Raw genomic sequence first — 23,770 nt, 5'->3', positions numbered from 1 at the left:
GAATGGAGAGTAACTGGAGGTGAAATATTTTACTACCTGTAGGGTGCTTCCAACGGAGCCTGGCGAGACAAGCACTCTAGATTGTTTCTTAAACAGATATTAAAGAGAAAGCGCTAGGCCAAGTTCAGCTCAGGGGCAAGGGGAGGGGGCATGAGGGGGTGGTACGGAACAGCCAGAAGGGAGGTGGGATCAGGGGAGGCTTCTGGGAGAAGGAGACCCCCAGGCTGAGATCACCTGGGACAGAAGGAGCAGGGGTGAGGGTCTGGTGGAGAGAAAGAAGACCAGGGGCCCCTCGGGGATGGGATGCACCCGGGAGCTGGCTGGTCCCAGTGGGGTGGGAACAGGCTCCAGGGCAGGTGGGGAGAGATGAGGGAAGGCGGGCCTGCCGGACCCAGTGCCCACCTGGGGATGAGATACCACGTCCTCAAAGTCAGAAACGATGCCCGACCCCTACGTGAGGTGTTTCCAAAGAGCTTCCTTTGTCTTGTAGAAAGGAATGAAGGACGCTGCCGGGAGTGAACACTGGGCTTGGGTCTGGACTGCTGACAGCTGCAGCCCGGGGCGCAGCTCACGGGAAGGATCCCAGGCCACTGTGAACACAGAACCACACTCCATTACGGGTACCCCCTCTTTGGGCGTCCCTCCCAGCGTCTCTTCCTTCCTAGGTGGGGCGGGTGTGGACCAGGAGATGCTCAGGTGAAGGGTTCCGAGGCCCAGGGACACAAGCTCCGGACTGGGCAGGGGCAGGGAGTTCCGCAGGAGCAAGCTGGGCCACGCTGGCGGAGCTGGGGGACCAGAGTGACCCCTGGGAGCCCCAGGAAGCGGTGCCCGGGGATGCGGCAGATGACCAGGCTTCAGGGGAACGGCACCAAGCATGGACCTGTAGGTGGAGGCTTCCCGCGCAGGGGATGCGCCCAGACCTGTCCAGCGGCACGTGTGTCTCCTGAACTGTCAGGAAGCAGACTCAGGACTCGTCACCTGACCCAAGTCACAAGGTAACGAACGGCTGGGCTCAGACCCATCCAAATCTGCCTCCTGGCCACCCTCAAAGACAATCTACCCCTGCAGGGTCTACCTCCTGGAGACTGTCGCTGACCGGCTGTCACTCCTCTGTCTACCACCATCTCAAGCATCTGACCAGCAAGTCCCAAGGGCCTCACCACCCGCAGACCTAGAACTTTCCCACCACCTCGCTCGGAGCCACCATCAGCCGGTGGGTCCCTGTGGGACCCTCTGCCTGTCTCCCTTGCTGCCCGCGGCCTAGCCCTGCCCCGCCTTTACTTTCCCCAGAGCACAGGGCACGCTCTGTTTACTGTTTATGCTTTAATCTAATTCTCCCCACGGGGATGTCAGCGCCCTAGGAGCAGTGCTCTCTGATTTCTCCCTTGGTGCCCCCGACCTACAACAGCATCAGAGAGGGGGCAGGCGCAGGCAGGGAGGCCAGCCGGGGGGCTGAGGCTCTGATGGAGAGAGTAGGGGTGCTGACTCAGGGGCCCAGGAGGGCTCCCTGGAGGAGGTGTGGCTCAGTCGAGTGGGCTTGGCTGTGCGCCCTCAGTGACTTCCATCAGCAGAGGCTCAGGAAGGACGCCTCACCTCCCTGGTAATCAGGACGCAGCTTCGAAGGAGCGTCTGCAGAAGCCGGGCCCTGGCCACTCAGCTTTGCGCCTCAGGAGTTATCAGGTACCCAATGCGGTAGGGCTCCGTCCTGCAAGTATTAAATGGACACTGTCATTCACACGCGAGCCTAGAGGAACCTGGAGGGGAACCACAAAGTCGACTTCTGCGAGAGCGCGTCTTCCATAAGAGCGTGTTTCCGCGAGACAGCCGTCTGTGGAACGCAGGCGGGCCACCTGGGGCACGGATACGGGGAGGCAGAGCGAGGGTCGGTCTGGGAAGAGGAGCTGCTGGGAGGACGACGAAGGCAATGGTGTGGGAGGCAGAGGGAACAGCCTGTGCAAAGGCTCTGAGCAGGAGACCCCAGCTGCCCCTCTGTCCTCCCAGGTACCTGGTGGGATTGTGGGAGGACAACCCTGGGCCCGCCACACAGCAGTTGCAGCTGGAGGGGTGGGTGCAGGGCCCTGTCAGGTGGACTTTCTCCAGCGCAGCTGTTGGCTCTGCTCACGTGTCCACCAGCGGCCTGGCAAACGTGCCGCTGAAACCCCACTCGGTTGTTCTGGTTTGGGTTTGGGTTTTTCTTTTTAAGGAAAAACAGCTGCAAGGCCAGGAGAGAATGGCCGTTTTGGAGAAACTTGCAATGCCACGGGCCCGGCTTATACACTCAGGGCCAGGCCCCAGAGCCACCCCCTCCCGCAGGCCTGGGGGAGGCCGTGCTGCCCCGTCCTGCAGGATGCCCACCCTGCCCCCTCAGGCCTCAGGCTCAGGCCGGCATGACATCGAGCTCCCTTCAGCCTTCTCAGACGAGGGCCTCCCGCCGAGCCCAGACCAGCCACTCAGTGTGCTCTGTGGAGCCCGGCTCGCCAGGCAGGGCTGAGCCCAGGGCCCGTGCACAGCTGCCCCAGCTGGGGCTCCACCCTGAGCATCTGCCGGGCCTGGGGCCGCCCTCCACGCCCCCAGAGCCCCAGACGGCACCGTCCCCCCCGCCGCGACCCTGCACAGCAGCAGCCGGTCATCACCTGCTAGACGTCTCATAGGAGCCCGGCCCACTATCTCCATGTAGGCAGGGCCGCCCCATTTTACAGGTGTGGAAACTGAGGCACCAGTGGTTCGTGTCGCTTGCCTGATCCTGGGAGTCAGGGTCGGGACCCCTGATGTCAACACACAAGTTCTCTCCCCTCCGGGTATCTGGGTCCAGCCTTTCTAGAAAAGGGGCGAGAAGCAGTGGGATTGGGGAAGAGGCACGGGCCCGGAAATATGGGCCTGGGATTGCAGGCTGGGCTCTGACGTCACTGCCGCCCGGAGAGGCTGGGGATGGAGTCCCCACCTCCTTCACCCTCCACCTCTGCTGTCCCACAACCAGTGCCGGAAAGAGGGTCCCCACGTGCCTCTGAGGTGAAGCAGAGAGGGAGGGGTTATGGTGGGTGCCCTGGGGGGCGGAGGCAGGGGAAGGTCTCAGAGAGGGTCCAAGCTGAGGCTGGCCAAGGGCTTGGTGAGCGGCCAGAGGTGACTGGTGCTGGGCTGCAGGAGCAAGAAGGGGAGAAGGGAGGGGGGCCGTGGAGGCTGCCATGAAGGACCCTGAATGCAGTCCAAGGAGCTCCCCCGTGGCCCCCAGGGGCGGGGAGCGTGGGGAGGCCTCTCCATCAGGCCCAGGTGATGGGCGCTGGCTCAGAGAGGTGCATGGGTGGGCATGGAGAGGAGGGGCTTCTGAGGGAGGGGGCACCCCAGGGCCTCGTCAGGACCAGGTCGCTAGGGGCCAGCGGTGACCCCAGGGTGTCTGGCTGGGGCTCCCACAGCTGTGCCCTTCCCTGGGGCGGGACCTGGGGAGCAGAGGGGTAAGCTGACCATAGCCATCGGGGTGGGTGAGATGGGACCCCGGGGCTCCCGGCCTGCCCAGCGCTCTCCACGTCCACCCTGCCTCCCTCTAGTCCTGGCCCACCTATTAAATTTAAATGTCCAGCAGCAGCAGTGCCTACACTGGGAGGGTAAGCTGACAGCCGCATCCCCAAGCCTCACTGCTGACTTGACAAATCGGGGTTTAACAAGTGTGAAAAGCAAACCTGTATGAGCCGGTAAACATCAAAAACGTGCATGGACCTCGACCCGGGAGTCCCACTCTGGGAGGGCACCGTATAACCCCAAATACACAGGGGAGGACACGCACACGACCTTGTCCACCCCTCGCTGGGCCATTTGTCATGGGGGGAATCAGAAAACAGCCTTCACATCCAACCACAGGGAAGTGGCTACAGCAACTGTGGCCCTGCTTGCTGGATGGAATGTCACGCAGCCCCTTGAAAAGATGGGTGTGAGCGCTGTGCGGTGCCATGGAGAACACTGAGAATCGAATCTTAACAGAGGAAACAAGAAAAACCACGTGAGCCCCGGAGTGTAACGACGTCCAGAAAACCCCCTGCAGGTGCAGGTGTGGGATAGAACTCCCCACAATGAAGCATCTGCCGTTTGGAGGCGTGTGGCTCAGGCTGTGGGTGGTTCTCTTCCTTGAGCTGAGAATTTTATAGGATGTGTTTATATTGTTTTTCTGATTTTAAAAAGAACCCTTAACAGAGAGAGAGGATGTCAGCTGGAAGGCTCAGGGTAGAGCTTTGAGTTCACACTCGCTCCTATGGTAGACGGGGAAGCTGGGGTGCAGAGAGGAGGTGAGGTCCGCTCAGCCCCGTGGTGCCGCTCCAGCACCAGGGCCTCCCTCTCGCCCCCCCCCCCCCCCCCCCCCCCCCGCCCTCCGCTGGGCCGGGAGCTGTGGTGGCCCCCGGGGGGCCCGACCTGGAGGCAGGGATGGGGTGGGGGAGGGATTAGGAGACGTCCCAGGGAGGGGGGAGTTCAGCACCTCCAGGAACCCGCTCTCCTCGACCCAGAACCACCTGCTTCCCCGACGCTGACAGGCAGGCAGGCGGGCTAGGCGGAGGGGCTTCCCAGAGCCTATCCCTCTCTTAGAACCTCCCCCAGAAACCCCACCCCCAAACTTCTGATGACACCTCACTGCCCAGACCCACCAGGACCGTGCGCTGGTTTCCTGGGGCCCCCGTAACCCAGAACCAGACTGAAGCTTATTTCCTCACAGTCCTGGAGGCTGGAAGTCCGAGATCAAGGTGTAGGCAGGGTTGTTCCTTCTGAGGCCTCTCTCCCTGGCTTGAAGAGGGCCACCTTCTCCCTGTGTCCTCACAGCCTCATCCCTCTGTCCCTGTCTGTGTCCTAATCTCTTCTTACAAGGACACCAGTCATATTGGACTAAAGGCCTACCCTCAGGACCTCATTTTCCCTTAATTACCTCTTTAAAGGCCCTAACTCCAAATGCTGTCACTCTGAGGTATTGGGGCTGGGGCTTCAACATATGGATTTGGGGACAGAATTCAGCCCGAAACACACAGCCATCTCCAGCTGCAAGGGAGGCTGGGAAAGCAGGCCTGTCAGGCCCGGCCGCAGAGAGGAGATGACAGCTGTAAATCACGCACACGTGGGTCCGCGAACCAGCCCCGAGTCTGGTGAGAGGCACACGAGAATCAGGAAGGCGGCCGCGGCCCCGTGTGTCTGTGTGACCCTTCGCACCCAAGGCTTACTATTGATCCATTTAGGCTAAGATTTCTGTTACAATGCTGTGGTTTCAGCTGGACTATGTTCATGGGCTCTGCCGCGGTGGGAAGTTTGCACAAAGGTAGCAGGTCGTGAAATTCCATCAGCTTCCTTCACAGCCAGAGCTTCTGAAACTCCGCTGCTGTTGACAGAGCCCCTAGCTTGTGCCTGGCACGGCAGAGCGCTGGGAGCACAGAGGAGGGTCCCCGAGAGTGGCTTTCACGAGGGTCCAGGGTAAGCCTGTGCAAACAGTCTGCGGAGGGGCTGGAAGGGGCGTTGGCTTGAGGGCAGGGGGAGCCCGGGGGAGACAGGAGTCGGGCTAGGTGGGAGGGCGGAGTGGAGGCGTGAGGCTGGGACAGAGGGACACTGGGCAAGAGCCATGAGAGGCTGCAGTGAGAAGGGAGGTGGGGAGGGTTCGCCCGGACATCTGGCGTGAGTCGGTGCATGGTCATTGTGGCTTAGTTAAATTTTTAAAAATTGCTTTAAGAGGCCCCATGGTGCCAGCCCTGCAGGGCAGTGGCGCTCCCTGCAGGTCCCCATCCTGCTGCATGGGGCCCTCTGTCTGCCTCTGCAGGCTCCCGGGGTGGAGGCATGCCTGCCCACTCACCACAGTCCTCCATCCTCCCGGCGCTGGGAGGGACCTGGGAGGGACCCGAGGCGACAGGCCTTGTCATGTGACCCGGGGTGAGACTCGTGACCTCGCTGAGCATACCTACTGAAATCTGGGGGAGTGGGGGATTCAAGCGGTCGCTTAGCTCAGGGGTCTGGCACAGCCTCAGCGTACCAGGTGGCAGACCGTCTGCTGCAGATCAGCTCTGGACCGGAGCTCGGCGGCACCTGAGTGGTTAACGGACTACCTGGCAGGAGGCTGGGAATTCGCCAAAGGAGCTGTCAGAGTTTACCAGGGGGCCTCTCTTCCCAAGAGGCTCGCCTTGGGGGCCTGGGCCGTCTTAGAAGCCCCCCCGCTGCAGGCACCCCTGCCCGCCTCCCAGGGTTGGACCTGACCCACGGTCGGGCCGATTAACTGGACAGCCGTGACCTCGCAGGGCGGCTCCCACAGTGCCCAGGGCTCGGTGATAAGGGACGAACGGGGTCCCGCACCTGGGATGGATCAGCCGCCCTGGACAGGCCGCGGGCCCCGGGTCAGGCCGTGCAGAGACCGCCCGGGCTGGAGAGCGGATGCCGCAGTGCAGGGCGGCACAGCCGAGGGGAGCCGTGCGTGGCGGAGCAGCCTCCCCTGGCCGCCCTGGGTCAAGGGCTGTGTGTGGCTCTGCTAGATTTGGAAGTGCCAGGCGACCGTGCGGTGACAGATGTGCTGCATCCCCTCCACGCCCACTGCTTGGGTGCACACTGTGTGCCGGACTTTGCCCCCACAGCACCCAAGAGCCCGTCAGCGGAGATGTGGAGCCGCAGCAAAGGGCACCACAGCGGCCAGCCCCCTGCTGGGCAGTTCCGAGCACGGCGACCACGGAGCACCTCCACTTACTCACCTGCTCAGAGACCAGCACACAGCAAAAGCTTAGCGGTGTTTGTTAAATAAACAGTGGATGTTGGGGAGGGGCTGGATGGAGGTGGGGGCGGGGCTAAGGGAGGTGGGGGCGGGGCTGGGTGGATGATGGGGAGGGCCTGGATGGAGGTGGGGGAGGGGTGGAGCTGGCTGGCGGGTAGTGTGCCCATGGCTGTTGGCTGCCCCAGTCCCGCTCATGCCTCTCCGAGCCCATCACCCTGGAGTTTTCAAGGTTGCTTCAGGGAAGCGTGGGACCTGGTCCAAGGCTGAGATTTATTGAGACCACTGTGGTCCTGCAGCAGAGCAAGGAAACCTCTCCCTGGTGACCGGACCGCGGGGGTGCTTCTCCAGCCCGGCTGTAGGAAGACGTCGTGCAAACACAGACCAGACACCGTCTGAGGCCTACAGCTGGGCAGGATGCCCGCACCTTCTTCCCTCCCGTCCCCACAAAGGGCTCTTGTGTCCCCCTGGCTGGGCCAGTGTCACTGCTTTCTGAGCAGTGTTGTCTCTGCTGCCTCTGGCCCCTGTGGGCCAGCCAGGCAGGGGTGGGGGAGAGGGGGTAGGGGTGGGGCAGGCACCATCTGCAGAGCTGTCACCGTCATTGTGGCTGCAGACGGAGAGGTGAGGGTCCTGCAGAGGGGTCACCAGGCGCCCAGGCCTCCCGCCTCCCCGAGGGCATCCCTGGGAGCAGGGCGTCTTCCTGGAAATGCCCACCTTCTCTGGGAGGATGTTTGCCTGGCCCCAGACCCGCGCTCCTCACGTGCGGCTCTCCCGACCTCAGGCTGCGAGCACGCCCTGGGGACCGGCCAGATGCCCGTGGTTCCTCACCATCCTGGGGAGGATCAATCATCCCAAATCACTCTGCTTTCCACTCCCAACACGGTCACTAGTGTGACTCTGAACACCCGCCCACCCAGCGCGCCAGAGAGAACCAGCACACTGGTCCTGAGTCCCCTGCTACGGACGAAGGAACCTTCTGGAAGGACGATTTCACCACAGACCACCTGGACAGAACGCAAGGCAGCCGGTCTCCTCTTCCACCCTCTTCTTAGCACACGACGGTTCTGCTGCCACCTTTGGACCCACAAAGTTAGCCCTGGAGGGGCTGCAGCCCCCAGCCCGGGAGCCCCTCCCCGAGGGATGGCGGAAGCACTTGGGACTGCAGGCTGGCCACCTGAGCTCTCGTCTGGAAAATGGGGACGATCCCTACCTCTGGAATCGGATGTACACGGCCTGCAGTTTCTCCCCAGTGGCAGGCCAGTGCGCTCTGGAGCCGGGGAACCCGAGTCCGCTTCCCAGCCCCTGACTGTGGGCTACCTGACCCAAGAGCCCACTTCCTCACTGTGGCCGCCATCCCCGGGGCTGGTGGAAGAGAAAGGCAGGCAGGGGAACGCCGGCTGTGAGTCAGGTGCCACCTGGACACCGGTCCCCAGGCCAGCCCTGCACACGTCTCCTCCTGGCTTCCCTTTCAATGTCCCACGCCAGCCAGCGCCCACATGCCCACGATTTCCCCGGAAACACACACACACAGTCCCTGTCCCCTTAGCCTTTTCCCTCTGGGCAGCGGAAACACAGGCTGCAAACCGCACACTCTGGGAGCAGAGTGCCCGCTGCCAGAGGAACCCTGGACCAGCCACCAAGCCACCCGCTGAAACAGGTGGAATCATTTGGCCCCTGTCTGGGCTCACAGAGATTGTACGGGAACGGGTCCTGTGTGCTTCCTTGCTTGGGCTTCCAAACCACAGAAACGGATTTCCTCACAGCCCTGCAGGCTGGAAGTCCAAGATCAAGGCGTGGGCAGGGTTGATTTCTCCTGAGGCCTCTCTCATTGGCTTGTGGGAGGCCGTCTTCTCCCTGGGTCCTCACGTGGTTACCCCTCTGTGTGTGTCTGTGTGCTGATCCCTGCTTCTCCTAAGGACACCGGTCTTACTGGATCAGGACCCACGTGTATGACCTCATTTTACCTTAATCACCTCTTTAAAGGCCCATCTTCAAGTACAGTCACATTCTGAGGTGCTGGGGGGAGGACTTTGGCATATGGATTTGGGGGGACACAGTCCAGCCATAACATCTTCTGTGGCCGTTACTTTGGGGAAGAAGGACATCAAACCCAAGGTGCAGTAACAGTGTGGTCACAAGGGAAACCCCCGGACTCCAAGTCCTCCCTGCTGAGCTCCGCCAATTCAGAAGATGCCGAGGACGCCCCTTCCCTGGGTTGCTCTTCCCACCTGGCCCTCCCTTCTGCATCTCCCTTCCTGTAAGTTCTCGTGGAGGGCCAGCACCCGCTTGCTGAGTGACCAAGCCTGAGTGTGACCCCTGCTGCCTCCCTGGCCAAGTCGCATCTGTGTCACAGCGCCTTTATCCAGCGTTCTGTCATTTGATACGTGATCTTCTACATAGGAGCAGAGATACACTCCTTAAAGAAACACTTGGTTACTGAGACGGGCAAGTGAGTAGCTCTGGAAATAGCATTTGTTCATTTAATAGGGCTGGAGGGGAGCAGTGGCTTTGGCTTTTTTTTTTTCCCTTGTGATGATGTTTAAAGAATTTCAACTGCAGTGATATTGCAAGATGAAAAATGGATTTTTCAGTGGCTGGTGGGCTCCGTCTGGTCACACCGTACTCCAGCATTATTGCCACGGCGGTCCACACATCCTGTCTGCTGTAGACGGGATGTCATTGGTCTTCAGTGTGAAGGACGTGCCCACCCCTCTGCTCACCTCTCCCTCCACGGAGCACCTCATTGGTGGCGCCCTGTGAGGGGCAGAGCTAGGAGACCATCCCTGGTCCCAGGGATCCAGAGGGGAGGCAGCCCCACCCAGGGTAGAGAGCCCCGGCTACTGCCTTGGAATGGGGCTGACCAGGAGCTGCAGCCAGTACCGGAGCTGGAAAGGTGGGCGGGGGTCAGCATGGGCTCAAAGCAACAAGCCCAGGGTGGAGACAGGAAGGCCCGAATCTCACACGAGAAGGCGAGCGGCCCCACTTGATGGAGTGACTGGGACCACAGCCGTACCTGCCATCGCTGGGCACTGGGGCCAAAATGGTCCTCCTTCCTTCAGCGGCATCTAAATGCACACCAATCATTCGTTTCTTCACTTGTTGGGAGCCAAGAAGTTTTCGCCATTAGAAGATGGCCGACATCCTGCTTCTCTTCCTGCTTAATGAGATAAAAGCCCGCGCCTAAAAACGAAAGCCCGCGCTTCCAACGAAAGCCCGCGCACGCAGCACCAATGATAATTTGCCAAGTACTTCCCTTATTCTGGATCCCGCCCCCCTTTCTCTGTACTGTATAAATACAGCTACTGCAGCAATAAAGGTTTGAGGCTTGATCAGGATTTTGTCTTGCCTCCATTCTTTCGCGTCTCCTGCCCCTTCTTCTCTTTTCAACCCCTACAGGTTCCTCCTCGGACTCACAAGGATTTGTCCTGCTGGTCGGGACTCCCGGGGACGCCCGGGGCCGAGCACATTCACTCATTCATTCATGAGTTTTTTCACGCAACTCATTCACTCATTTGTTCATCCATCCACCCATCCACGCCTCCCTCCAGCACTTGCCAAGCACTTCCCGTGTGTGGCCTCGAGCTGGGAACTGGAAACAGGTGATTCAGACCTGGTCCCTGACCTCCAAGAGCTTCCAGACCAATGGGAAGATTGACTACAAACCATTCAGCGCTGTGCTGTCCAGGGAACTGGGCTATGCACGCGGTAAAGGCAGCACGTCACATAATCCCTTCTGGCAGACGACTGACGGTTCAGCAGGGCAAGGGACAGGCCCCCCTGGCTCAGATACCAGGTGGGAAAGGAGTCCGCTGCCAACACCACATCCGTGTCCACACAGAGGCCGTTGGTCGGTCAGGGAAGGGAGACACGCCAAGGAAGGACGGAGGGAGCCGGGGTTGGGACGCCACGTAGGCAGCGCTGGGACAGAGCAGATCGTCCGTGGGGCCCCTGGCCCTCGACGGCCAGGTGTTGAGGGCGCTCACAGACAAAGACCACGTGACAAGGGCTCCCCCGGAGGGCAGGTTTCTGTGTAGCCCAGTATTTGCAGAGAAGGGCCGGCCTGGAGCCACGTGAAGCTCTTCCTGAGGCCCCGCTGGTCCCTGGTCCTCAGACAAGACCCTCCGCCCAGGCAAGAGGACTGGAGGCCGAAGGCAGAGCCGGTCCTGGGCACACACAGGAGGTGAGGGGGCCGCACCCGGTCAGCCTCCATCCTCCATCTCGGCCTCTTCGTGCGGCCACAGGACGGCCCCTCCCCTGCCCCCGAGGCCAGGGGCAACGGAGACGGGGTGTCGAGTGAGAACCCACCCACCAGCCATCGTCCTGACCTGGGACACTCGAGTGACAGGTGGAGACACCCATCAACCTCCTCCATCTGTCTGCCCCCCGCCACCCCATCAGGGCTCTCAGGACCCGGAGCAAACCCCCACCCCCACCCCCCGCCCCCCCGCCGCGAAGCCAGGCAGCAATGGGTGTTCCATTGCCTGTAGGAACAAACCACTTCACGTAACAAAGTGACAAAGTACACAACTGGGAGGCTGGAACTTAAGGACGACCAGACGTTCAAATCATTACACATTTTTTTCTCCTTTGGAAACATTTCTTTGATGGAAGTTTCCAGTTCCACACAACAAAGTAATAAAACTGATTTTCTTTTCCTGCAAAATCTTCAACTATGTCATTCGGGTGGTCCATGGTGCAAATTAGTAAGGTTATAATTTAATTACATGAGAACGTCAAACCAGAGCGAACGAAGAATCAGACGGGCATCGTACAGGGCGCGGTGAAGCACAGCCTTGTAAGAAATCTCAGACGAAGGTAGGATATTGCCCGACCCGAACCACCAACGACCAGTTATACAATCAGCATATGAAAATAGAACGTCCAAAGCTCTAATTATCAAAAAGTGCTCAGTCCCTCAGGAAGACGTGATCTTTCACCCGGAAAATCAGCCCTGCCCTTCGGGCGTTACCCATCCTGCTGGGACTCGGGGTGGGGGGCAGGCCAGGATGAGCCAGTCCCGCCTTGGGCTCCACAGGACGAGCAGCCGGGCAAGGGCAGAGCTATGGGTTCGGAGAGCGGCAGCCATCTCTGGGGCCTCCAGAACTTGAACCCGAGGTCCACGTCTTCACGGCTTCATCACGGTTAGCCAGTGCGACTACAGCTTGGATTTCAAACTTCCTATGACGGGCTTGTTGGCAGAGAATTCCGACCACCACGACGCCCTCTCCAGCACCTTGCTTTCCTGGAGCACAGCGCTCCAGAGGTTTTTATAGAGCTGCAGAAAATACATACAGGACACACAGGTATGTAATAAGAAAGATTTTGAGCGTGGCAGTGCAACTGTGAAAACCCAGGAAGTTCTCTCCTGTCACTCATGGAAACATTTTCAGATGATGTAAATTTAATTCATGTAAATCAGTCTTTGCCAGGAGAGAACAACTGTGAAAATGCAACTATAAGGGACCATAACGTACACCTAATGATGAAGACATCCCGCTTGCCCTCGGCTTTGGAAATTCTCCTGGAAGGTGGATTCTGCAAGTCGACGTTTCTCTCGCACCCACGTGGCTGCTGGCTGGCGGGCAGCGGTGCAGCCAAGCAGCAGCCTGACGGCTTGTCCCCTGGGCCACAGGGCCTGGGCACGCACTGTCCCCTCTCCGCCTACCCCGTCAGACTGTGCAGACCGGGCCAGCTAGCCGTCGCCTCAGGGCCCCCCGGGTGGAACTGCTCTCAGTTGTTATCTTCGAGGAAGGTCCTGAGCGTGGCAGGCAGCCGCCTGACGCCTCCCTGCTCCCAGCACGGCCAGCGTCCAGGCTGAGGTCCGTGGAGACAGGGAAGGGGCCGGTTTTGTATCTGGCTGATGCCGACAAATGTTACTTTTAAGAAGTCACCCTCCCCTGCACCTGCTAAACACACCCAGCAGTTCTGCCCACGTTCTGCTATTCTTGGCTCCCAGGGAGACACGAGGACAGGCTTTGTCTCCACAGGTCATCAATCCGAGGCGACACTGCATAGCCTGTGCAGTAAGTCAGTTATGCTTCACTTACTGATGACCTCAATCTCCTACAGCTGTGCTTGGTCATCTAAAATGAATTTCTGGGACTTGCCTGGTGGCGCAGTGGTTAGGAATCCGCCTGCCAATGCAGGGGACGTGGGTTCGAGCCCTGGTCCGGGAAGATCCCACATGCCGCGGAGCAACTAGGCCCGTGCGCCACAACTACTGAGCCCGTGCTCTAGAGTCCGTGTGCCGCAACTACCGAGCCCACGCGCCACAACTACTGAAGGCTGCGTGTCAAAACTACTGAGCCCGCGCTCTAGGGCCTGCAAGCCACAACTACTGAACCCACGCACCACAACTACTGAAGCCCGTGTGCCACAACTGAGCCTGCGCTCTACAGCCCGCGAGCCACAACTACTGAGCCCACGTGCCAAAACTACTGAGCCTGTGCTCTACAGCCCGTGCGCCACAACTTCTGAAGCCCGTGCACCACAACTACTGAAGCCCGCGCACCTAGGACCCGTGGTCCACAACAAGAGGAGCCACCGCAGTGAGAAGCCCGTGCGCCGCAACGAAGAGTAGCCCCCGCTCGCCGCAACTAGAGAAAGCCCACGCACAGCAATGGAGACCCAACGCAGCCAAAAATAAGTAAATAAATAAATTTATAAAAAGTAATGCCTGACGTTAAAAATAAAATAAAATGAATTTCTTACGTAGGAGCACCTGGTTCAAACCTCAGCCCTTAATGCACACTGCGTCAGGTACCCTGTTGGGTGAAGCCTCGGGCTGGAACCCGGCGCCCCTGTATCGAGACAGGACGGGATGGGACGGCCCTCCCCTACTCCTCCACCGCCCGCCCGTGAGCCAGGGCCGTCTTCTGCAGAGTCGCTCGGCGCCGCCTGTTCGGGGCTAATGCTTCCACGCGCCTGTGTCACAGAGGCCAGCCCATCTCCCGTGGGCTTGTCAGCACGTCATCCTCATGCTCCTGCGGGGGCCCTGGCCAAGAGCAGCGTTCACTGTCTCCTGCCTTCCCTCCAGACGGTCCATCTCGGCCCCAATCCTGGCTCCGCTACAACCTGCCCGGCCCCTCCGGAGGCTGGGTTTCTCCCTGGCAAACTGGACGTGGTAACACACACCGCGAGCGGGGACGCCCCGCCCAGCTGCGCAGCCAGAGGACAGCAGGCCCTCCACAGATGTACGGTCCCCGCCGTCCTGATTCAATGGGGGACTCGTCCGAACTGCCCACCCCAGTGCCTGGTACTCCTGTCCTAACCCCAGGTGTGGCTTGGGCTGGTCAGCTGTCCAGGCGCCTGCCCTCCCCCAGACTGATTGCAGTGTCCCCTGGGGACAGACGGAGGGTTCCTAGCACCCTACGTTCAGTCTCCTGGGTCAGCAGAAGTCTCAGCAGAAAGAACACGACAGCCCTGGAACCTCAGCAGTGACTTCAACACTGTGAAATGCCACGTCTCCATGGAAACACAGGGACAACCACCCACAGGTAGTGGGAGGCACTGAGCAGACCCGTGGGTGTCGTCCAGCACGGGCGTCTCCACGTGGTGGAGGAGGTCAGGTAGGGATACCCGTGGGCACCGTGTGGGTCCCACACCAGGACAAAGTGGGGCCACTCTTGGGGGTGGCACTTCAGCTGGAGGCCGGAGAAGACCTCTCTGAAGAGGCGGCGTTCCGCTTAGAATGAACACAAGTGCTCCGGCAACAGGAACACAGGTGCAAAGGCCCTGGGGTGGGAAAGCGCCCAGTACGACGGAGAAACAGGAGGACAGTGAGACTTCAGTCCAGAGGGTGGGAGGGGCGCGGTGTGAAATGACCTTGGAGGACGGGGCAGAGGTCAGGTCGCGTGGGCTGGGGACGCAGGAAGGGATTTGGTGCCATTTCAGGTGCAGGGCTCCATCAGAGCAGCTGTCTGACGAGGTCTGCTTTTTAAGCCATCGTTGTGGAGCGTGGGGATGAGGGGCGAGGGAGGAGCTCGGGAAGCCACGTGCGGGCTGCCGGCGAAGCACAGGCAGAGGGTGAGGGGTTACGAGCTAGTGCCGTGAGACGGTCAGAAGACCCGGGGGTGGAGAGGCTCCCAGGAGAGCGTGAAAAGAGCCAGACAGCTGCAGGGCCCCGAGCGTGGCACAGGCTCGGGCTGACCTCGGCATCACGGCCCAAGAGGGCGGCAATGCCGTCCCCTTTCTCAGAGGAGGGCAGGCTGGGGGACGGCTAACCCGCCCGTGACCACCCTCACGTCTCCCAGCCACTCCCTCCCTGCTGCCCACGTGTGACCAGAGACTCCCGGGCCACGGCATCATCTCAGGCTCTGCAACGACTGCCATCAGGCCCCAGAGAGCCCCCGGCTCGCGGTCCTGAGTGCAGCGGCCCCAGCCGCCACGGGAGGAGGCTCTGCTCTTTACCTCGCCGTCAGCTCTGCCAATCGGTGAGTTCAGGATGGAGTCAGGAGGGGCGATCACATCAACCAGGGCAACAGCATCGTCTTTCAGCTGTTGGAAAACAAAGTCCGTACACTTGGCAACTCCCGGCATCTCCATGGAGGCCACCGAGCAACAGAGCCTACAGCCCACTAGCAACGGTAACTCCGGCGGGCAGGCACATGCGGCTCAGTTACTAAAGTGCTATCTTTTCATTGGCCTGGATTTTAGGTTCCCTGAGTGCGTGTCTGAATATTTTCACCATGTTGCTATCCACTCAAGACTTCCAACGTTTTGGTTTTTTTTCAACAAGGTACGGACCGCTCGTAAAACTGACGATTCTGTGGCTCATTAATTGGCAACTGTCTTCAGAGGTTTGTCTCTGAACCCTGACTTATCTGGGCAATTACTGTTCCAACAGAGGAAAATATGTCCGGAAAAAAATGTAAGAGAAAAAGCATTTACGAGCACCTGGAAAAGCCATCATTCCAACGCTCTTTGGTTCCCAGTAGTTTTATTACTCTCCCGTCCCATTATACAAATTATTCTTCAATATGACACGTGGAATTTATATGAGAAGACTCCCAAGCATTTTCTTGAAATGCAAAAAACAATTTTCTTAAAATGACTGTGAAATGCCGTGGCTGAACTGAAGAGAACGCTGGGACGGGGGCGACTTGAACAACGTATGAAAGCAACCGTTGAGTAAAGAGTCACAAGAACAGGGACGTGCAGCCCGCGTTGTGGTTCAGAGGCTGCTCCACGGCTCCGCACACCCTCGGCACCACGGTGGGCGAGGGGAGACGAGCCTGGACTGGGGTCGGCCAATGTTTAATGTAAGGGGCCCACAGCAAAGAGTCCGGCTTTGCGGGCCGCAGGGTCTCTGTCTCACGCTCACCTCTGCTGCGACGGTGAGGACGGTCCCACAGACGATGCATAAGGGAATGGCTGGACCAGGGAAGGAGCTGGCGCCCTCCACCCGGCCGACCCTGGCCTCCCTGAGTCAGGATGAGCCTGGATCTGCCAGGCGGCTTGGGCTGCATTATGGCCCGGGACCGCCAGCCACCAGCTCCGTGGTGTAAGCATCACGTTTGAGAGCAAGGAAAACAATGGTTGTATTTTTTTTTTTTTTTTTTTTTTTTTTTGCGGTACGCGGGCCTCTCACTGTTGTGGCCCCTCCCGTTGCGGAGCACAGGCTCCGGACGCGCAGGCTCAGCGGCCATGGCTCACGGGCCCAGCCGCTCCGCGGCATGTGGGATCTTCCCAGACCGGGACACGAACCCGTGTCCCCTGCATCGGCAGGCAGGCTCTCAACCACTGCGCCACCAGGGAAGCCCCGATGGTTGTATTTTTAAAAATGGCAACTCACCACCTGTGGAACACATGAAGGAAGACCCCCTCCTGTTTAAGTAAACGTGGCCTGTGTACACAGCATGATCACAGAGACACCCTTACCCAGAGCCCACGTGGGGAGAGATGGGCGCTTAGGAAACAAACCCAGGGAGAGCCTTAATGTCAACCACAGAGGCATCACCTAGAACTACATCAACTTGAAAGCCCTGAAAGGAGAGAAACGGAGTGGCCTGTCGCCCGTCGTGTGAGACACTGGGCAAAATGCTGGGGACTTTGGCTCATGTCTTACCATCAAAAGTAGAGAAATGCCTCTAACTGCACCCCCCGATACGGCAGCCACAACACACGTGACTGTTTCATTAAAATGAAAGAAAACTGGACTTTCCTGGTGGTGCAGTGGTTAAGAATCCACCTGCCAATGCAGGGGTCATGGGTTCGGTCCCTGGTCCGGGAAGATCCCACATGCTGCAGAGCAACTAAGCCCGTGTGCCACAACTACCAAGCCTGTGCTCTAGAGCCCACGAGCTTCAACCGCTGAGCCCATGTGCCGCAGCTACTGAAGCCCGCATGCCTAGAGCCCGTGCTCCACAATGAGAGAAGCCACTGCAATGAGAAGCCCCCACACCACAACGAAGGGTAGCCCCCGCTCTCCGTAACTAGAGAAAGCCCATGCGCAGCAATAAAGACCCAAGGCAGCCAAAAATAAATAAATAAAATATAAATAAATTGGTTTAAAAAAAATTAAAGAAAACTAAAAATCCTTGGTCACACTGGCCGCCATTCTAACAGCCCCAGGTGGCCAGTGGTGATGGTATGGGACAGCGCCGTCCCAGAACACGTCCACCCCCACACAAAGCTCCAGTGGACAGAGTGCCCTCAGAACATGATGTGGCGCTGGGGCCATCTGACTTTTCCGGGCGACAAAGGTAGAAGGATGCAATAAAAAAGGAAAATACCGTGAAACTAAAATTGGAGGCTAACATGAAATGCTGGAGAGAATTATCGATATTGCTGTAAAAAATTATTAGAGCGAGCTGAATGTGTACAGATTCTGCGCCAGTCTCTGAAAGTGACACTTCCTGAAATTTCTGACATAAGCACATTCTGTAAGTTTCCCGGCTGTGCTAACAGTGGGAAGCTAAGGTCAGTGAACGTTAATTTATGGGTGATCGTGTGTAATGTGGAAATCGTATAAGGATATAAGGGGATTTCAACTCACCTGGGCACACAGGGCCAGGATGGCGTTCTCTACCGTTTTACCTGCTTGTTCACCAGAAAAGTAGCCACCTGTAAGCAGAGCGCTGGTTACTCTGGGTTCTGCTACCCTAACTCCCAAATTACCCACAGATTGCAAACATGCTGAAACAGCTTTCCAAAAGAGCGCATTCTGTGTGAAAATGCCTCGCTACTGCTGCCCGAGCCCCGCTGCGACCCCTTCACAGAAAGGCACCGGCCAGGGCTGGGTTCCTGTGTCCCCCTTCCCGCCAGCTCACTGAGCTTGTGCTGGGGGTCAGAGCCGGGAGCTGGGGAGGCTGAAGCCCAGGAAGGCGGCCTCGGGGGCCTGGGGGCAGACCTGCGGGGCAGGGCCGGCGGCAGGCAGAGCGCAGCGCGGACGGTGGCAGGAGGCTGAGCTGGGGGCCGACAGGGGCTGCGGGCACACAACTGCACCTGCGGGCATGTGGGCGTCTGTAGCCACCAGGGGCTGGGCACAAGACCCAGCCCCTCAGCCTCACCTCCTACAATGCGGCGGGCTGTGCCGTGCCGTCCAACAGGCCTAAAGAGGTGGCCCCGACTTTGCTGCGGGACTGGCTTTTGTCTGACTTTTGCCGCAGAGAACGGCGCCCGCTCGCTCGGAGTGGGTGGGCACCTCGCCCCACACCCTGCTGCTCCCTCTAGCCGGGAGCCCTCGGGCACCACCTCCCAGGGGCAACACCAGCCCCAAGAGGGAAAACATGGGTTCCCGGCAAGGGGGAGGGGAAAAGTATACTCCTCACACAGCCCAGAAGTGCGCACAGAACGTGAACAGATACACAGAGTAGCTGTAGTGCTAACACGTCATGGGGGTGGCTAGGAAAAAACGCCTAAAAGGGCTCCTTGGGGGATAATAATGAAAATGAAGGTTGAGAAACTCAGGTTTACCCCCTTCCCACCAGTCTTCCAGGAATCAGGCCCTTCATCACCGCCTCCAGGAAGCCCTCCCGGATCCCCAGTCTGGGCATTCCTGGGGGTGTTGCCCCAGCAACCCGGGCTCGGCCCTGTGGGCGCCATCCTGCTGCTGTGCTTTTCTTCTTGTGGCCTCTGGGCTCCTCACTCAACGTGTGATGAGTGCTCAGAAAATGGCACGGAAGGAGCACCACACGGGGAAAGCAGAGTCTCCTGGGTAAAGCGGAGGGCGCCCAGCTCCTGGGCAGGGGGCTCACCTCGGTAGAGCAGGGCCGTGTGCTGGTTCAGGGACCACAGGGCGTAGAGAGCGCTGAGCCGCCCAAGTACAGCCCGCAGCGGGGATGGCACGTCGGGCTGGTGCACGTGCTCGTGGAACCTCCGCACGACCGTGAGCTCCAGGAATGCCAGGGCCAAGGGGCGGCAGCAGTACACCTTCAACAGAACACAGCACACGGCGTTCGGGAACGCACAGCAATATCTGCGAGCCAGCAGCATTAATGCAGCAGGGGACGGACGGGGCCGGGCAGTGCCTCTGGGGAAGCACCACGGAAAGGCCTGCAGGAACACAAGCCCAGCTGCAGTGGCTCTGGACCTCAGGCCCGGCGACCTCTCTCGGCTCAGTCCCATCTGGGACGCAGGGTGACCCCACAGCCAACACACAGGCACGGCGGGCTTGTCCAGCGCGGCCAGTGGCGTCTCCAGGAGGTGGGCTCCCTGAGAGCACAAGGTCAATTCTCTTGTACCCGGGGCCACGGACAAGACTACTCCGGGGACTCACCTGAGAGTGACGTCAGCTCCTCCAAGGGCGTGGCCACGCCCCTGCCTCCCAAGTTTCTAAAGATCAGCCTTTCTCTCCCACTCTCCTATCACGTCCAGGAATAAGGCAACCACTGAACAGGGGCCAAGACGTGCAGCCGTTCCCAGCCGAGTTTTACTTGCGTGTGAGTTCTGATGCTGGCTTTGTGGAAGCAGGAAGTCACCACGGATCTTTCGGTCCCAGCTTTTTCTCTTTTAACCAATATCCAAAACGTCTGCTGCTAATCATTGGCTTTGCTCGTCAGCTTTTCTTTCCGCATCTCTAATTGATCAGTTTACTGCTTTTTTATTAGAACAATTATAGATGCGTCCCTGATTTATTATAATGAGCATGTGTTGCTTGTGTAATTAAAAAAATAATCCAGCAGGGAGGTGACCGGGGACGGGGCAGGGTGAAGACCTTTATTCAGTGCCTGCCTACTTTGCCCCCGACCATCGACCGCAATCGACAGACTGCGGTCCAGAGTGCGGTCCGGGGCGGGGGGAAGGGGGCGCAGGCGCCAAGGGGCAGGGGCTATGATTTCAAGGCCTGCTCTCGACATTCAGAGCAAACACTGGGTTGTCCCTTGGTCACTCCCGAGGCCGAGGCTCTCCCAGGGCCTGCCCGAGACCAGGCGCCCTCAGGAGAACATTCAAGGGAAGGATGGTTCCCCGGCCTCGTGCCGGTCTGCCTCGTCCGACCCCAACACCCCGCTGGGCTTCTGAAGCCGCAAGGGCACACATCCTGCGTCCCCGTGTCCGGCCTGGAGGGCCAGCCCGGGGCCTTCAGAGCGGCTTTGTCCCCTTCCCTCTCGCACACGCTGTGGTATGTGCGCCCTTGGCTTCGGAGGGTGAGCGCTGGGGGAGGCTGGGTGAGGAGACCTCACAGGAGGGAAGCTGACGACGGACGTGGGCAGGGAGTACCCCACCCTCACCCCAGGCCAGGCACTAAGCTCACAAGAGCCAGCAGGTTATCACTTGATCCTCCCCGGACCCCACGGATGAAACAAGGTCACGCAACGGGCAAGAGGTGGAGACACAGCTGAACCCAGGCAGGCTGGCCCCAGTGTCCACCGCTTCACTGCATCGCTAGAGCGTGTCATTACAGTCACCACCCGCACCCCTAAACGTGCTCACGCACCGTGGGCTCCGCTCTGCGGGAGGCCCTTGCGAATCCCAGAGGCCGGGCTCAGAACTGAATCCCAACTCTCCGTGCTCTCCACTTCACTCTCTCCTTTTCAACCACGTGGATTTTCTAGTATGAAATCACATTGCGTTCATCTTATTTCCCAGTACAAGCGGCGCACGTCCATTTCAGCTATGGCATCGGCTGGTACAGGCCTGGAAAGGCGGCGCCACCTCTGACCTCACCACCCAGAAAACACGTCCTGAGCCCCGCCGAGCTCTGAGTCACTGACGCGGAAGTGATTCCAAATCCACTCGGCTTTTCCAGACGTGCACGTGTGGACAGGCGGTTTCCGCCCCAAGCCCAAGCTTCTTGGTCTGAGAAGAGGGGGCGTCAGGGCGCAGCCTCCAAGCACTGCCAGGAGGGGCATCAGACAGCATCTCACGTGTCCAGCACCTGCTCGGGGTCCCAGAAGCTGCTCTGTGATGGTGGCTGCTCTTCTACTCTGTCTCAGTCCCAGGACTCGGACACACATGAAGCTGCTACGTGGAAATGTTCAGATGAGGCCATCAGCCACCTGGGGGACTTGGGCTTTGGGGGTCCGCCCCACCGCGACCTCCGTGCCCAGGACGCCCGATGCAGCAGCGGGCTCAGGAGCCCACGTCTACTTCCCCGCCCCACTGACTGGGCGCCAGGGGCTGGCTGGCTGGCTCTCCTGGCCGCTCGTCAGGCCACCTGCCCTGCTGCCTGGGAACCTGAATTAATAGCCGTGGAGAACACGGTGCACGGGCAGCATACGTGCTGGGCCTGGGTGGTCACGTGGATGCAGGCCGTGGGCAGGCAGGAAGTGTCTGAAGGAAGACATGGCAGAGGCGAGATTCCACGAGCCACAGAGAACAGATCTGCTTCCGCTTCCCATCAGCTCCCCGCTCCAGACGGGAGGTTCCACTGACTCAGGGGTCCTTGACTGGGGCCGGTTTGCCCCCTGGGGCATCTGGCACCGTCAGGAGACAGTTTGGGTTGTCACGACTCGGGGGTGTTGTTGGCATCTTAGTGGGTACAGGCCTGGCGTACTGCTGGGCACCCCACAATGCACGGACAGGTCCCCCAAAATCACACAGCCCGAACACGCATAGGAGTGAGGGCCTCACTCCAGCTCCCGTGTCCTCAACTTCCCTCCCAAATCCTTACACGCAGTACGCGTCCTTGGCTTCTCCCGGACAGCCTGTCCTTGCCGCCAGCAGATCTGACCACGCTATTAACAGACATGGGCCAGTGCCCACAAAGGGTCCTTATGGTGTCCACTCTGGGGCCGTGGTGGGGACAGAAACACTCAGGGGTGGTCCTACCCCCCATGGTACAAGCTGCTCCATACTCAATGTTTCTGCAGCTCTGTAACCACGAAAAGCTCCAGAGAGGCCAGCAGTCTGACGTGTGAGGCCAGGAAGGTCCATTCCCCTCTCCCTGCACTGGTCCCAGTGCCAGGGTCCTCCCTCCCATGCACCCCCACCCCCACTAAACCTACAGCCCCAGGTAAAACATTCAGATCCAGGTATCAGTTTCTGGTGTGCTCTGATTTCTGAGTATATTTGCATTTTAACAAGTAATAAATATTTTAGGCAAAAAACAAACTGAACTATTCAAGCGTGGACATCAGCCGTGCAGTGTGGGAGAAAGAGCTGGACTCAGGGGTCACACCTGGCTTGGGTTCAATGCTTGGGACTTCTTACTAGCAGAAACAGATAAAGAAAAGTTTATCAACTTCCCCCCCTACCCCCCGGTGAGTCAAAGAGTGAACACGCTTTATATTTTCACAAAAGCAGCCGGTGACCTCCCCCAGAGGGCACAGTAGTTCACAGCCTCGGCTGACAGCGCATGGAGTAGTCCTCGTCCATCAGACACTGTCCTCTGACCCGCGCATCCCTGGCCCTGGTTCATGGTCAGCGACTGCTGTGGCTGCCACCTCGGGCCAGCGGCTGGTTTCCGGGACAGGCTGACCCTCAACCTATAGGAACTCTTTCCTACCGTCGGTTACGTACGTCTCATGCTTCCCCAGACTGGAATCTGTCTTCTGACTTCGCTTGTAGTATCTTTTGCTATTTAGAAAGGGTGAACGTATGTGTAGTCAGAGCTGCCAGTTTTCTCTTCTTTCACAGCCTCTGAGTTTCCTGTCAAACTTGAGCAGCTCGTCCCGCCGAGGGCACGTAAACATTCGCTGAAGTTTCCCTCTCGTGCTCTACTGCTGCTCCCATCACCATACGGGCGGGGACCACATCTCCACAGGACCCTGAACGTCTGTCCCAGGGCTCTGAGGTGCTCTCAGCTGTCAGGATGACCCGGCGCTCACTCTTAATGCTCCGCGATCCAGACCAGGTCTGGAGAACGCAGACCCCCTCTCGGGTCACCCTCCCCTCCAAGCCCCGCGGCCGCCTTCCAGTACACATCACGGCCACTCCGTCTGGCCGCACCTCAGCTCTGAGGCTCTCCCCAGGGACACCCGTCTTGGCTGGACCCAGGCTGGGTATGCTGCCACGAGGCTCACTGAAGTGCCGTTGCCAGGTTCTCAGTCGAAGGTCTAAATGTGAACTCCTTCTCAAACGACCAAGCCACACACTCGGGTTCTGTTGTCTGTCTGTGCAGGTGCCGGGCACAGGCCGGCGGGCATGGCGGTGTCGCAGATCGGCTCAGACGAGGCCTGTGGTGACCTTCTGGGCAGCTCTGCGGGATTCGGGTGTGCTGGGAAGGGGTGACCTCTGTGTCCTCCATCTCTTCGGGGTCTTGGGCTACAATGCAGAGAAAGGAGGGACTCCGCAGCCGTCAGTGTCCGAGTGACCGAGGGTGCTGTGGCCCCAGCCCATGTGGAAGGATCGTGTTCACACCTCCTCTCTCGGGTTCCTGGACTGAACTAGGGTTTCACCAACCTTGACGTCTGCTGACTTCATTGAAGACACAGGTTTGGTCCCGGTTTATTCGCCCTCGGTCAGAGCCTTTCCAGTGAAGCCCCATCCCGGTGTGCTCCTCCCCCTTCCTGGGGCAGACACGCCCGGCAGGTCCCCGGATGCCTGCTCTGCTCTGACTGCATATGCTCAAGGGGGTGAAGCTGTCCCTCGCAGCACGGGGGGCGGGGCCCTCGGAAGTGATGGGCAGACGTGGCCCCAGGCTATCGGGGGAGGCTCCATCGCCCAGTGTCCAAGGAG

At 59.4% G+C, this 23,770-nt stretch overlaps 1 protein-coding gene across 5 annotated transcripts in view; it reads right to left on the bottom strand.

Annotated features, from left to right (window-relative positions):
* Window positions 1–9,276: 9,276 nt before the first annotated feature.
* Window positions 9,277–23,770, bottom strand: part of ACOX3 (acyl-CoA oxidase 3, pristanoyl) — a 49,875-nt gene continuing 35,381 nt past the window's right edge. For 4 of the 5 annotated variants that reach the window (XM_032632216.1, XM_032632217.1, XM_032632213.1 and 1 more), the window contains exons 15-18: window positions 18,910–19,084; window positions 17,709–17,776; window positions 15,122–15,208; window positions 11,255–11,987 (exon numbers count right to left, since the gene is read on the bottom strand). In XM_032632216.1, coding sequence (XP_032488107.1) covers window positions 11,868–11,987; window positions 15,122–15,208; window positions 17,709–17,776; window positions 18,910–19,084 — 450 coding nt within the window. In that variant the 3' untranslated portion in view covers window positions 11,255–11,867. Of the gene's footprint in view, window positions 9,372–9,725; window positions 9,867–11,254; window positions 11,988–15,121; window positions 15,209–17,708; window positions 17,777–18,909; window positions 19,085–23,770 lie in introns of those variants that run through there. The other variant, XM_032632214.1, reaches the window with a different exon arrangement.

Source organism: Phocoena sinus, chromosome 5, assembly GCF_008692025.1.
Source record: "Phocoena sinus isolate mPhoSin1 chromosome 5, mPhoSin1.pri, whole genome shotgun sequence".
Classification (NCBI taxonomy): Eukaryota; Metazoa; Chordata; class Mammalia; order Artiodactyla; family Phocoenidae; genus Phocoena; species Phocoena sinus.
Note: the sequence above shows the minus strand (reverse complement) of the source record. Positions and strands in the feature narration are given on the sequence as shown.